Source organism: Motacilla alba, chromosome 3 (genome assembly GCF_015832195.1).
Source record: "Motacilla alba alba isolate MOTALB_02 chromosome 3, Motacilla_alba_V1.0_pri, whole genome shotgun sequence".
Classification (NCBI taxonomy): Eukaryota; Metazoa; Chordata; class Aves; order Passeriformes; family Motacillidae; genus Motacilla; species Motacilla alba.
In genome coordinates, this window is record NC_052018.1 from 88,358,390 (window position 1) to 88,371,933 (window position 13,544).

At 36.5% G+C, this 13,544-nt stretch overlaps 1 protein-coding gene across 6 annotated transcripts in view; it reads right to left on the reverse strand.

Annotated features, from left to right (window-relative positions):
• PLEKHH2 (pleckstrin homology, MyTH4 and FERM domain containing H2) overlaps positions 1-13,544 on the reverse strand; it is a 58,115-nt gene that overhangs the window by 27,841 nt on the left and 16,730 nt on the right. For 3 of the 6 annotated variants that reach the window (XM_038131364.1, XM_038131365.1, XM_038131369.1), the window contains 9 exons: positions 11,245-11,307; positions 10,073-10,222; positions 9,539-9,622; positions 7,956-8,037; positions 6,235-6,417; positions 3,899-4,887; positions 2,816-2,891; positions 2,258-2,352; positions 1,466-1,610 (listed from right to left, as the gene is read on the reverse strand). In XM_038131364.1, coding sequence (XP_037987292.1) covers positions 1,466-1,610; positions 2,258-2,352; positions 2,816-2,891; positions 3,899-4,887; positions 6,235-6,417; positions 7,956-8,037; positions 9,539-9,622; positions 10,073-10,222; positions 11,245-11,307 — 1,867 coding nt within the window. The other 3 variants (XM_038131368.1, XM_038131367.1, XM_038131366.1) reach the window with 3 other exon arrangements.

Here is a 13,544-nt window from a genome sequence, read left to right on the forward strand (position 1 = left end):
CTTTTGTAAGGACTAGTGTTCCACTCTGCAAGGTTATACTCTCCAAAACTGAAATGAAAAGCCTTTTTTCCTTTGTTTCAATAATTTCCCAACTCATTTGCCAATTTTATTCTTAAAAAAGGCTTTTTTCATTTATTGCTTGGGTAAGCCACCAAGACTTCGAGAGTGGGTTGTTCTCTTCTCATGATGGAGTTTTCATAACAAATTGCAGTGAGCTAATCATGCTTTTGGTGAAATGTGTGACTGCCTAGATTTTTAAAGAATGTGATCTCAACAAAGATATGTACCTATATGTTTGTGGTTAAGAAAGGTTATGCCAGGACTACTTTATGGGAAGAAAGCATGAACAAAAGGAATGGTTCCATATTACAGACACAGATATAAAGTGCAGGTAAAACCAGCTTTTAAATCACCCAATTTAGCTTTCCTGTTGCGTAAGCACTTAACATGAGCAGTGTCTGCAGCCATGACACTGGTTTCTGCTCAGCAGGATGGAGCTGCTGGGAAGCAGGATCTATGGGTCCTTTTCACACTAATGTGACAAAACTACATCACTGGAAACCGGACTGGACTCCAGCTGTGGCTGCCACTGGAAAACGCTGAGTGGGAGGGACCAGTGGCTGTGTCACTCTGCTGCAGGGTCACTGAATGGAGCTTCTGGTAACTGGGATTTTTGCATGTATAACTGAGACTACCAAATAATGTTATTTAGCGTTTCTAAAGCAATATATAATGAGGAATCTTAACGCTTGGCCTCACTGGGATCTTGGACTCCCTTAGCTTACACAGTGAAGAAATACTCACAGAGATGTAACGCTGGTAACATCACCTAATGAGGAAGGACTGTGTCTTTCAATGTTATGAAGCATATTATTTCCATTTTGCAGATGGAAAACAGTCAGCTAGAACCATGAGATTAGTCTTCCACAAAATACAGAAAATTACCAGATTCAAGTGTTCTTACTAAATCTTTGCACAGGACCTTAAGACAATCGCTGTAAAAATGAAAGAAGTCTTCTATTGCATGAGGTGACAGAACCAAATAATTTATTGAGGGAACTTTTCCACCTGCTTTCTGGTCACATGAAATTGTTTTATAAACTTGAATATATTTGTGTTTTCTTTCTGATGGTGATTTTCTTTTCTAGGTAATTTTTATTTTTCTACAGTTAAAACTCAGTCCTTGGCATGACAGAGTAAAGATAGAATGGTGCTTCTTGCTTTAAATGTACAAGTCACTTTTCCCTCATGACAACCAGATTAATGCCTTAAAAAGGTATTTATAATAACAACAATAAAGCCATCTATAAGTCCTTTCTCCTGACTGAGTAACAGATTTGGGCTTTGAGAGCCTAGATTTTAGATGTCCATACCATTTAGTGAAGAAATCAATTCCTAAAAATCATGTGAACTGCCTGGTTTTCCAAAGTTCCCAGAAGTTACTTGCTCTTATGGTTTCGCCCACCTCGTTTCATAGCCCGAGGACTCCCTGGACCACTCCTGCTTCGAGAATCAGACTCTGAAGTCCTTGAGCTGGACCGAGAGCTGTCTTCTTCCTCAGATCCTGACGACTCATCTAGAAATGGGCTGTTGCTTATTTGAGTTGCTTTCTGCAGAAGTGAACACAACATCCTTTGATACCTTGCATAAAAGGTATCAGTCATTTCATTCATACTGTGGCAGGGCTCTGCTGGCTCCGTAATACTCAAAGCTGTTCTTGCCTGGGTTGTGAGTTTTGGCACAAAAATATTAACATGAAACTGAATTCCCTCCGCCCTCTGTATACTCAACCACACCCATACTTTAAAACAGAAACCTGAGGTAGCTCAAGGCATGGGTCTTGAGCTTGATTTGGGTCTTGACCCAAATCACAAAAGGCTGCCAGAAGACAAACAATGCTGTGATGACTGCTGGCTGTGTGACTAGAAACAGCTTTGGCACTGACACAAAGACATTCTACACATACACACTCTTTTAATTATGACATTGAACACCATGTGGTTCTGCTTAATAATTAACAAGCCTTTGGAAAAAATCAGCAAGGAACCTAAGAAAAATTGACCTAGGCCAGTAACATTTTATAGGCACTATTTTTTCCCCCAGCTATTTGACATTTCTATTACTTCTGGGAATCTTTGATCTCTATACATTGACTTACAACATATTTGGCATGGTAGTATCAAACATGAAATAGCAAGTTCCTGGATGTGAAGCCTAATGGGATTTAAAAATTTTCTTTAAACAGTAGTACAGTTACCCCTTTCAAAGTGGTGTAGACAGGAGTGGTCATGTTCTTATATATCAGAGAAGTATATAATCCAGATATGGAGCATGAAGTCAGTGAAACAGCATCTAAAAAAGCAACATATTTTATAATTGCCTTCCTAATTCACCCCCCAATCAGCAAAATTAAAATTTAATTTTTTTGCATTGTATAAAAAGCAAACTGCTATAAAAAGCAAACTAACTCCTGAACTGTTTTGGATGTGAGATTTATAGCTTTTTGAAATTTACAATGCTTTTAAAGACATAAATAAAATTGCAGTCACGAACACTAGCCCTTTTAAAATTGGTACCTGGTATAGATTGTTCAAAGTAGTGAAATGCAAAGTAAACTGGAGTAAACAAAGTACAAATTCAGCACAAAGTCAAGATGTGAGGTACCAGAAAACAATGGAAAGATAACCAATAATCTTCTAGGCTTTAAACAGTTGTTAACTAAACCTTTCTAAGAATATTTTAAAGGTCCTTGCTCACAAATCACCATAAGAAGAGAACTTTTGTCAATGGGACAATGAACAGTTAAACCACTTACTTTTATTAAGAGATTCCATGGTGAAAGCTTCAGACATCCTTAAACCAGATTTGGCTACAGCATAAATTCTACTTTCCTATACAAGCAGAATAGATTTGATAGTAGACAATTAAAATACAACAATTACTTTTGTTCTGTTTAGCCTCCTAGTCTTTGTGTTAGTGAAGCTATGTGATAAAATGGTTCATAAAATGACATTGTCAATGGCAGCTGAAAAATGGATCCTTCTTTTCTGTGCTGTACACTGATAGCCATAGCCTTTTTTGACATTTTTCATACAATCTAAGTAAGTTATTCTTAAAAATACTATTATCAGGTGCCAAAGAAGCTATAGTAAGAATGTTTTTTAATGGAAGATTGTGTGGTAGGAGCAGAGAAATGCCATTAGAAGACAACTTTTTGACCGTTTTGTGTTAAAAGGCTACAATAACAAAATGTATAATGCAAAAAGTTCATTAAAATATAGAGAAGTTGTTACAGGAAGTATGATTCCTGAATAATAATTAATATATTTAATAAATTATTAATTAATACATCTCTGACACTGAAACCGCAGAATTAGTGAGCTTTGACACAGTTAAGTTTGGATTTTGTGTAAGACATATTAATATCTATTTTAATACCCTGACTGATGGCTTTAAAATTTTACTTGGAAATGTGATCAATTACTTTTGTAATTTGTAGTTGTCTGCTGTCAACTTAATTTTCTAGATTGTGAGTGGTACAGTGGTTACAGCAAGGGCATTGACACCACCATTCTTGGGCTGTGTTAGTGTTCAGATAAATAAATAAATGCAGTCATAAGCATTACATCCTTGGATACACTCAAGCAGACATACATAACTTACATGTCACATGAAAAAAACCCGGGTTTGTCTATAAAATACAGATGATGTTTTTCAGTGGCAGGAATACTGGGCTGAAAATAAAACTGGATTCTGAGCATGTAGTTTTGATTAAGGTAATGCCCTGTCTTGTCAAGAAACAGAAAGTAATTAAAATAGAGGCAACAAAAATCACAAAGGAGAGTCATGAAAATAAGTTAGTTTTGCCAGCAGGAAAAATCCCTATAAACACACTTACCCAGGAAGGAAATCGATGTAATGGAGGTGTTGGAGGTTTGTTGCTAGCACCCTTTTTTGTCATATCACAAAGTTCCTGGGCTTCAGCATTTTGTGCTTCAGTGGTGTCATAGGTAAACACTCCTTCATCACAGCTAATCTCCATTTTCTCTAAAATATCAGTATCTTCTCCATCCACCAGATCTATGTCTGTTTCCTGAGGTCTCCAAGGACGGATCATGCTTATGGCATTTCTATTTCTACCAAACATTCTGTCAGAACTCAGCTGGGGCTGGCTTAGGTGTTTCTTTGCTAACACTGAATTTAGACTAAAGACATTAGGAGTCCGTAACTTTGGATGTGGCAAATTTGAGGGAAAATCTGATGGAGTTGTGCATTGAGAACCTGCAGAAGTTGCTAGAATTGGGTGTTTGGGTGTCAGAGAAGGAGTTAAAATTGGACTTGGGGTATTTGCCTCACTGGATGAGGATGAATAATCAAGCCTCTGTGATTGAAATTTCTTATTCAGTTCATCCGAAGAACTGTCTTGGTCTTTCTTTTTCCTTGTGAAGTCAGAGTTGCACTTTCCACCCAGATTGTTCAGGCCTTTTCTTTGGGACCCTTGCTGCCATGAGTATAGCTTCTTTTGCTGAGTCCTCTTAACATCAAAACTCTCTTCTTCAAAGAGAGAACTACTGTCATCAGATGCTGTCAAATACATTTCACTTTCCACTCTACTGTACCTTGTGTTCTCTTCAGATGTGTGGCTTGAAAGAGTTGATGCACACCTGGATTTCAGTCCTTTATTGTCTCCTCCATCTTCATCTGAGCTCCAGTCACTCCCAGTAGTGCATGAGTTCTTTGACATGTCACTGTCTATGTCTTTGGATGAGCAGCTTGTTCTCACATTTTTGTTCTGCTCTGAACCAGAGGAACTTTGTTGCAATGACTTCTGACCTTTATTTGTCTCGTGTACAGGACCAGCAAAGGTAGTTTCCAGGATATCCTTCTCTGGAGGAGAAATATAATGAGCATGAGAAAATTACTTTAGCAAACCTGACTGATACATGGTTTTGTCATCATGCCTGCAAGTAATAAGTAGGTAATAATTTCAAATGCATGAGAACATTTATGGTTTTTTATATTGTAAATAATAAACATAAGGAAAAATATAATAAATTTTTTATGTGACTGAATACAAATTAAGTTTGCCAAAAAACTGTAATAAATGTTACTCAAAGTTCTAGCTGAACTAAAAATGTCAATAAATATAAAGATAAGCAGACTGGAGCCATATTTTAAAGCCATGTATGTGTGAAAACAAACAAACAAAACTAACAAAAAGCCAACTACTTAAGAGGGCATACAAATTTAGCTTTTTTTATTAAATCTAAGGAAAGTTAAAATTCAATAAAGCTTGTCAGAAAGAATTTTCATTTACAAATCAAGTATTCTTAGCATTTCTACAGTGTTTACACACAAAATTTATTCTGGAAGCTATTATTGTATTCCCAATGGTGAATGCTTAAAATATACAAGAGGCTCATGGAAAGTACTTCAGGAAAGACGCTGTGTTAAAAATAGCTTTGTTCCTGCTCTTTGCTTTTACCTGGTTTTACAAGAGAGACTTAGAGCTTGCAACATGTTAGTGAGGCCTGCATGTTCCCAAATTAAATTAGATGCAAGAACTAGGGTTTTTCTACACAGACACTTGAAAGTCTATGTTAAATACCTGTGTGAAGTTAAAGTGGTCTGAATGACACAAAGATTTTAATTTCACCCACATTAAAGTAATGAAGTCCCCAAAATTATCTGTTTCCATCTAGGCATGCCTAAGGTTCTATGCCTTATCCTTTCTCTTGAAAAAATCACTCTTACTTCAATTCCCTCCTCTGTAAATACAGAAGTAATAATACATAGCCACCTTCATAATGAACTTGCTGTAATACAAATAGACAAAATATTCATAGGATCTCTTTCAGTTTCTGATTTTCTAAAGACTTCAGCTTGCCATTTTGGATACCATGATTAACTGTGGAGAAAATACTCAAGTCATAAACAGTGCAAGGGTTTTGGGTGAAGGACCAGAGCAACAACAAAGGTTACAACCACATCTTTACTTTGCAGCCAAAGCATCCAGGAGCCTCTGCATGCTGCCAGATAATGTATTAGTGGCATTACAGAGACTGCAGTGCTCAACAGGATGATTTCTTCCTAGTAATAGAAGAGTAGCAATGAAGAGGGAGACAGTACTGGTATGCAATTTGAAAACAGCTGGTTGGGATGCACTGACAGAGTTGCTGATTTTAGTTTCCCGCTTGAGTCAGAATAAAAATGGCAGTGTTGATGACAAGGTACCTGGCATGTTTTTGCCTTCAGGGTAGTCTGACTCCTTAGATGAAGCCTTGCTTATTTCTTCAAGCTTAGGAGATGGCTGAGGACTTCTTGCTCTATTTGAAAAGCATCCGAAAGTCAAACTGCTTAGTCGCTGACACTCTCCAGGTTTTTGTGTTGAAGTAACAGATTTCTTACCAGTAGCTTCTGAAGAACAGTAATTCAAAAATATTGAATTAGTGAGATACAACAAGCTACACAACTCTTCTCTTTACAGTGCAAAGTTTTTTTTTAAAGGTAACTAAAATTTAGAAAGAAAAAGATAATAAAAATGGTTTATAGGAAAGAAAAAAGCTACCTGACATCTCTCTGTATAAGGAGAAACCCAGAGCAATGTTTTTAGTTCTTAAAAATTGATATAATAATAGAAAGAAAACATCTTTTAACAATTTCATAGGAAATACAGAAGAGTAAGTTACCAGGTTTAGAAGGTCTATATGAAGGAGGACTTCAAGAGAACATGAAAGCAGAAATTGATGAACTGCCTCGAACATGAAATCTGTCCATCCCTGTTCATTAAAATCCTTGTGGTGGATTCAGGAAGAAAAGGCCCTTACCCTACCTGTTAAACTGCTTAAAACAGTACCACATGCTCATAATTTATAGCCTGTCACCAGCATGGACACTGCAAATGGTAATAAATTTCTTAGAATTTTTGGGCATATCAGTAACTGTGTGTTGGAAACTACAAAAGTTTTGGTCTCAAAAAGCCTTTAAATAGATCTCTCAGAAGAGAAGGACTAGAAGTGTATGGAATAAGTATGTTGCTACTTATCAAAAGACAGCAAAGAACCAAAACGACCCAGTTTCTTCATTAATAGAAAAGTACATTTTAGTTTAAAAATTTTATATTGTATATGAATTTGTAAATTTTGGTATTCTCATATATTATGCATATTATGTGTGTACACACTCCTCTACACACATTTCTAAATAGCTGTGTATTTACATGTATATGTAAGATACGTTATCAAGAAATGAGGGCTAGGTAGCAAATTAACAAAACTATCATATGATAGTAAGTTTTCAGATCAACCAAGTGTGGAGAGGACAATGGGAACCTTCAGACACACTTAAGTTGGTGAACAGGCAACATGGTGGTGAATAAAATTCAACTTTGATCAAGGAGAAATAATGCTTCTTGGAGGGGATATTCCTCTCTTTTCTATTTACACTTCACGAGTTTTAGATTTACTATACCCATTTGGAAGAGGAACTTGGTGATACTGGGTCTGAATTAAGATTTTGGATCACTGTAGTCAAAGGCAGTAACTAAAAATATCTGACTGGAGTTCTGATTCCCAGCTGACCATTTGCTAGAAAAAGCAAATGCAGAGTGACATTCATGTGTTCTTTAACAGTTTTATGACCACCTATGATGTAAAGATGTAAAAGCAAAGATCTGTCCTAAATCCAATAAAATCTTACTACTTGCAGAATCTCTTAAGTAACAGCCCATTCACCCCACTAATACCAGTTGTGCCTTGTCTGTGTGTCTTTTCAGCATAAAACCAAATTATTCCTTCCCAACACCTTCATGTACAGTCACTCTGATGTCAGTTCATACTCTCTGAAATCTTTGTGATTTCACAGAATATTTTCAATCATGTAGATGCACACATTAATACGGAATAGAAAGAAATATGCCATAGAGAGAGAAGTTTTCAGAAGATTTGTACATTTACCTTGCAGTTTAGATTGTACTGTTTTCATCTCTTTGGTTTGCTTTTGGTTGATCAAGCGAAGGTTCTGATTTTCCACCTCTAACTAAAAGCATATAAATGTCATCTCATCCACTGGTGAAACAAATCTTGAAGTCATTACATCTTTATGTTTTCTCTAAATTTCTGCTTATCTAAGGATAGAGCTAGTTCAAATAATAATCTCCTCTCTGCTACTCTAAATACCAGTCTAGGCATCTCTTTATTCTGAACAACTAAATTTCCTGCAATGATTATTTCTCAATTCTGCCAAAATCATTCTCCCAACCAAGCAAACCCATGACTGCTTTAAAATTCCTTAATAAAGAAGAGAAAAAGAAAACTGCATTGGCATTTTCAATAAAAGCAGAAGGCTAGAATTACAAACTCCTGCGCTACTTGGCAAAACCAAGAGTAGAGGAATCAGAGGGAATACTGGTCCTAATGCCTCCTTACTATCCCACAGCAAAAATTAAAATAAATTCCAGGTACCAACAAACTTTATATCAAACAAAAGTCTACAGGAAATAAAAAAAACAACAACCCATTGCTGTAGCCTACCACTGGGACGTAAAAGATGCTGGTTCAAACTCCTGCTCCAGATTTGCAAAACAGATTTGAATCTGAGTATCCCTTGTCACACAGAAGGGAGCCAGCAATTCCACTTCCCACTGAGTGACACTTAGTCACATCTGTGAAACTGGCTTGAGATTTTCCACACAGAGTAAGTAAATACTTTGAGTCATACTTGATTTTGTCCCAACTTTTTCATGGTAATTTCAGCTAAATTTCATGGCATTTTTATTAAATTATTTCTAAATAATTTATTTTAGCCCTCACAGAGGAAAAGTAAATATTTTATGTAAGAACCTTCTAGTTTCTTACTTCAAAAACAATAACTTAATTGTTTTTCAACTCGAGTATAACTTCCAGTTAACGACGAGAGAGTAAGATTTTAACTTTTACAGGCAACTTTAAATTCTACACCCAGGGAGGAGAAAGCACAGCTGCATCCCAAAGCTGGCAGCTTTAGGCAGGGAAGAGACATGGTTATCTTACCACAGCAGAGAAAAAAGGGAGACAACTGGTCTCTTGGAACTGGAGCTAGTGTCCCTGAAACTATTCACGACTAAGAGTAGTGTTGGCATTGTGAAATAAAAAATGATCAAGGCCTTTTTTCTGCCAGGCCCCAGCAGGCTTGGTCGGCTTTCTGGGAATTATTCACACTTTAGGCATCTGCTTGAATAAGCTCAGTTTGCCAGCTAAGCTCTCTCAACTAGTGGAGAAGTTGACCTTTCAGAGAGCAGTGCTGGGTTCTTTCTTCAGAAAGAGGACCCAGATCATACTGGCTGACCAAATCAAGCATCAGAATTTAGGTGACATGGACACTCTGCTCTCTGTGCCGTTGTTTTCAATTCTCCTCTTTCCAATAAGTAACTAGAAAATCAATGAAACTGGAAAGCAATTTTTACTACGACACACAGGCCTTTAACAGCCAAAAGGTCTAAGGAATATCCAGTCACACCATTTTATTTCCTGTGCAAGTATTGTAGCAAGACATGTTATACCTCATGAAGCTTGACTGTCACCCATTCTTTTATTTTAGCTGCTTTTTCTTCTATGATTTTTGCTTCTTGCAGTCTTATTTGCTTCTGGAAAAAATTGACATAAGCATATTTTTCACTAAGTAATATAATCTGCCTGAGTAGTATCTTCAGACACAAATCCTAAGATTGCTTGAAGTAATTCAGGCTCCTGGGTAATACATGGTGATTTTTTAAAAAATGAGGAATAGGGTCTTCCCAGAGGCTGCTATTCCTCTTTCCTCTAGTAAGAATGAAAGCTCTTCAGGGGGGACAGTGAAGAGGAATATCCTCTTTCCCCTCTTAAAGGTCACATGTTCTTTCAATGGAAGACAAAGCTTAATTTGAAAAGGAATAAACATTACTGAAATTATATACTTCCAATGGGAACCTCTTTAATCAAACAACAGAAATAATGCTAAACTTTTCTGTCCTCCATTGATCAAAATTTTTATTTTCCTTTTGTATAATTAAAAAAGTAATTGATATTTCTTTTTTGTAACACCATTAATTCCTAACCTGCTCTTCAAGTTGTTGCTCCAATTTTTGTATTATATCATTTTTATCTTGTATCAGGATCTCCAGATCTTGACATCTCTTATACAACCTGGTTTCTGATTCACTTGTTTGAACATTTGCTGCTTTTAATTTCTCTTCCATAATCTGCACCTATTTGAAAAGTCAAATATAACAGTTTAAGAAACATAACACTCCAAGTCAAAGGTAGTAATTTAATCACAAAATAAACTTAAAATTGCCTTCGCACTTAAGATTCAAGACAACCCTGCAAAGTTTTGAAACCTATTTGAGAAGAAACCCCACAGTTCATTATATCTCCCTATTCATTTAATACCAACAGGACTGGCAAAACACTGGAAGATCTTACACAGGTTTTGTTACTATCTGTGAGAAGCTTCTAGTTTTGTAACACACAAGCTTTTAGCAACACCAGTATGGGAAGAATGCAATTTATCTACAGGGAGCTGTAAACAATGTTTTAATAAATAAACAATTGCACACTATAAAAAACCCCAGCAAACTATCGGTAGCATTCTAAAAAATTGCTTAAAAATACTTGGCTTGTAGTCAGGAATGTTTTCTAACTCCAAATTAGTACATGAACATTTTAGTCTTATAATTTTCAGTTTCTATCTGTCTCACAGTAAGATATGAGAAATGTTTCAGGGATACCAGAGGTATGGTCATAAAATGTCCACAGTAGCTTAAGTCTGCCATTTGGAATCAAAAAGGCAATTTCGGTTAAATATTTAGCCACGATCTCATTCTTTAAATGATGTAACTTCTACAAGAGGAACAAACAACACAGAACAGTTCTATTTAGAGACTATTGATTTTATTTTCTTACAGGTCTTCTAAAACAGATCATTGTTTCCTCTCCCTTTTGGTTCCACATGTATCATATATCAAAGATTCATGACGCACCAATGAAGAAGCTCATTCCATGTATCTACTTTTGGTTTGTGATGTTAGCTTTGACTTTGTTGAAATGAACTGAATAGTGAGCAAAGAAAGGTGTTAGAACTCTCTGTTAAGACAAATCAATAGACTTTAAAAGAAATTGTCTTCTTCTCCATTTTTAGAAGTACTTAAAAATCAAGCAATTTTTTGAATTTCACCTTATTAAAGTACCACATGCACACAGCTAGTGGAGATATTTATTCCATTTATACCTGCTGAAACGCTCTCTCTGCTTGACGATCAGCATCTATAACTTGCTTCTCAAGCTGCTGCATCTGTAGATGTATAAAAACATACAGTTAAATGGCCATGCCTTCTGCCTCTCATCAGAAAAATATTTTTTCACGGTCTGTTTTGAAAAGGAAAGGACACGTGGTGGGCAGGAGCATAAAAATAAAAGGATAAACTGTGTGTCAGACTGGGAAAAGAATTCACCGTCATGACTGTATTAAAACATTGTAAATACTCTTCGACAGAAAAAAAATATATACACCTTTTTCTTAATTAATTCTCTGGCAGCCATATGACACACTGCTTTTTCTCCTCTGCTACCAAGAGTAGAAATTCCTTTGACAATAGTCCTGAAACTTTCCTTATGTTCTTCCAAAAGAGGCAAGAGCAGAAGGAACTTGGCTGCTAATCCTTCTGATGTTGACAAATTTAGTGTTTTGGGCAAATATACTACAAGGACTGTCCCAGACTTCTCCAGTGCTGGATGAAGGCAGGATGTGGCAGAAGGGACATAGTGGCCTCAGGTGCTCCACAGCAGCAGTGGATGAAGACAGAAACCAGTATCCATGGAGAAGTCCAAGTCACCTCTGAGAGGGGAAGACCCTGATCTCTTACTTTACAGGGAGGCCTAATGAATCATGGGCTCGATATTTGCCCAGAGCCTTGGAAAACCCCTGCATTTTACAGGATTTATTTTGAAGGCTTTCCCAATAATACAGAAGAGGCCAGAAAGATATACTTTGTTTACATTTTGTTAAGAGCCCTCTAGTCTGATTTTGCTGACTTTTTTTATAAATTCAGCCCTGGTTTGAAGTAACACTTGAAAATTCATAAGGTATTTCGTGACTTAAGGGCTTAGCGGTTCTCAGGAAATATCTAGATAAAGACCTCAGTTCATCTGAACAGAATGAAACATCAAATAATTAATATTGCCATACTCAGTATTCAGCTCGAAAATTGTTCTAAGAAAAGCATATGATGAAATAATGCAAATGGAACCCATTTATTCCTTCTTCAGTTTACTGCATGGTTTTAAAATAATCTGTTTCATCCTGTTTTGTTTGTACCAATTTCTGGCATCTTTCAATTTCTTTTTCACTCTCCATCTCTTTTTTTTTCTCTTCCCAGTTATGCTGCTAATCACATGAAAATTTTAGCACCATATCCATACAAGGACAGAGTCATCATTTTCTATCAATCAATAACTGAAAATGGAGAAAATGAGTTTAACAGGGAAAAAAAAGCAACTATGACTCACCTTCTAGTACTTTCTCATACAATACAGAACTCCAAAGTCTACATTATAATAATACCACAACACACTATTGCTACAAGAGCAACAAACATTTCACAATCCACATGGTTATGGTCAGGTCCCCAGTGAGTTGTTTTGCAAGAACAGTTCTAAGGATATGATCTTCCCAGTCATTCATTTGCCAGATGGACAGGGAGATAAGCCTTCTTTGTTCCTCTCTGGTCACATATTTAAGTTCATATTTAAATGACTTCATGTTCATGTTAAGATTTTGAGTTTCATTTTTGGAATTTTAACTTCTAAGGTTACTTTCCATCTGTCTTTTTAGTTTTACATTCAAACAGAAGTTTGGTTTGCAAGACTCACTTTAATATCATTTTTCAGGCATTTATTTTTTAGTGAGTTGGGATTCAAAAATTGAGGTTATTTCTGAATATATGGGTCAGCTAACATTTCACTGGAGTAAAGGCACTGTGCTAAACATAGTGGAAGTGCAGGTACTAATAATGAACTAATAGTCTATAATGTTCTGACTTAATATTATGACAGAAAACTATTAATATTGTGACAGAAATTATAATACTAGGACGGAAAACTTCAGGTATTTATATTGTGAAATTGACTGATGAGTTGCAAGTTGTTCATCAACTTTCTCAGGCAATTTGTAAATGCATGGCAGCAACTGGCAATTTATGTTCCATAAGTTAAGGTCATTTCATGAGTAAGACAGTATCAGAAATGTGACAGATTTAGTAAATGGAATTAAAACCTGAAAATGTTGCTTGCCAAGTTCACCCAGCTGCCACGGCAGCGCAACCGGCTCCAACTTGGCTTAAACCTGCAAACAGCTGGTCTCTCCAGCAGCATCTCATGATCACCGAGTGCACTGCTGCTCTTCTACACAACCACTGGAGTCCTGGAGAATCCAGTGCACTGAAGGCCCACGCCCCTTCCACGGCTGTGCACTGACACTGCACAGTGCACCTCTTGTCAGGAACACACACTGTTGCAAAGGACGAGGAACAG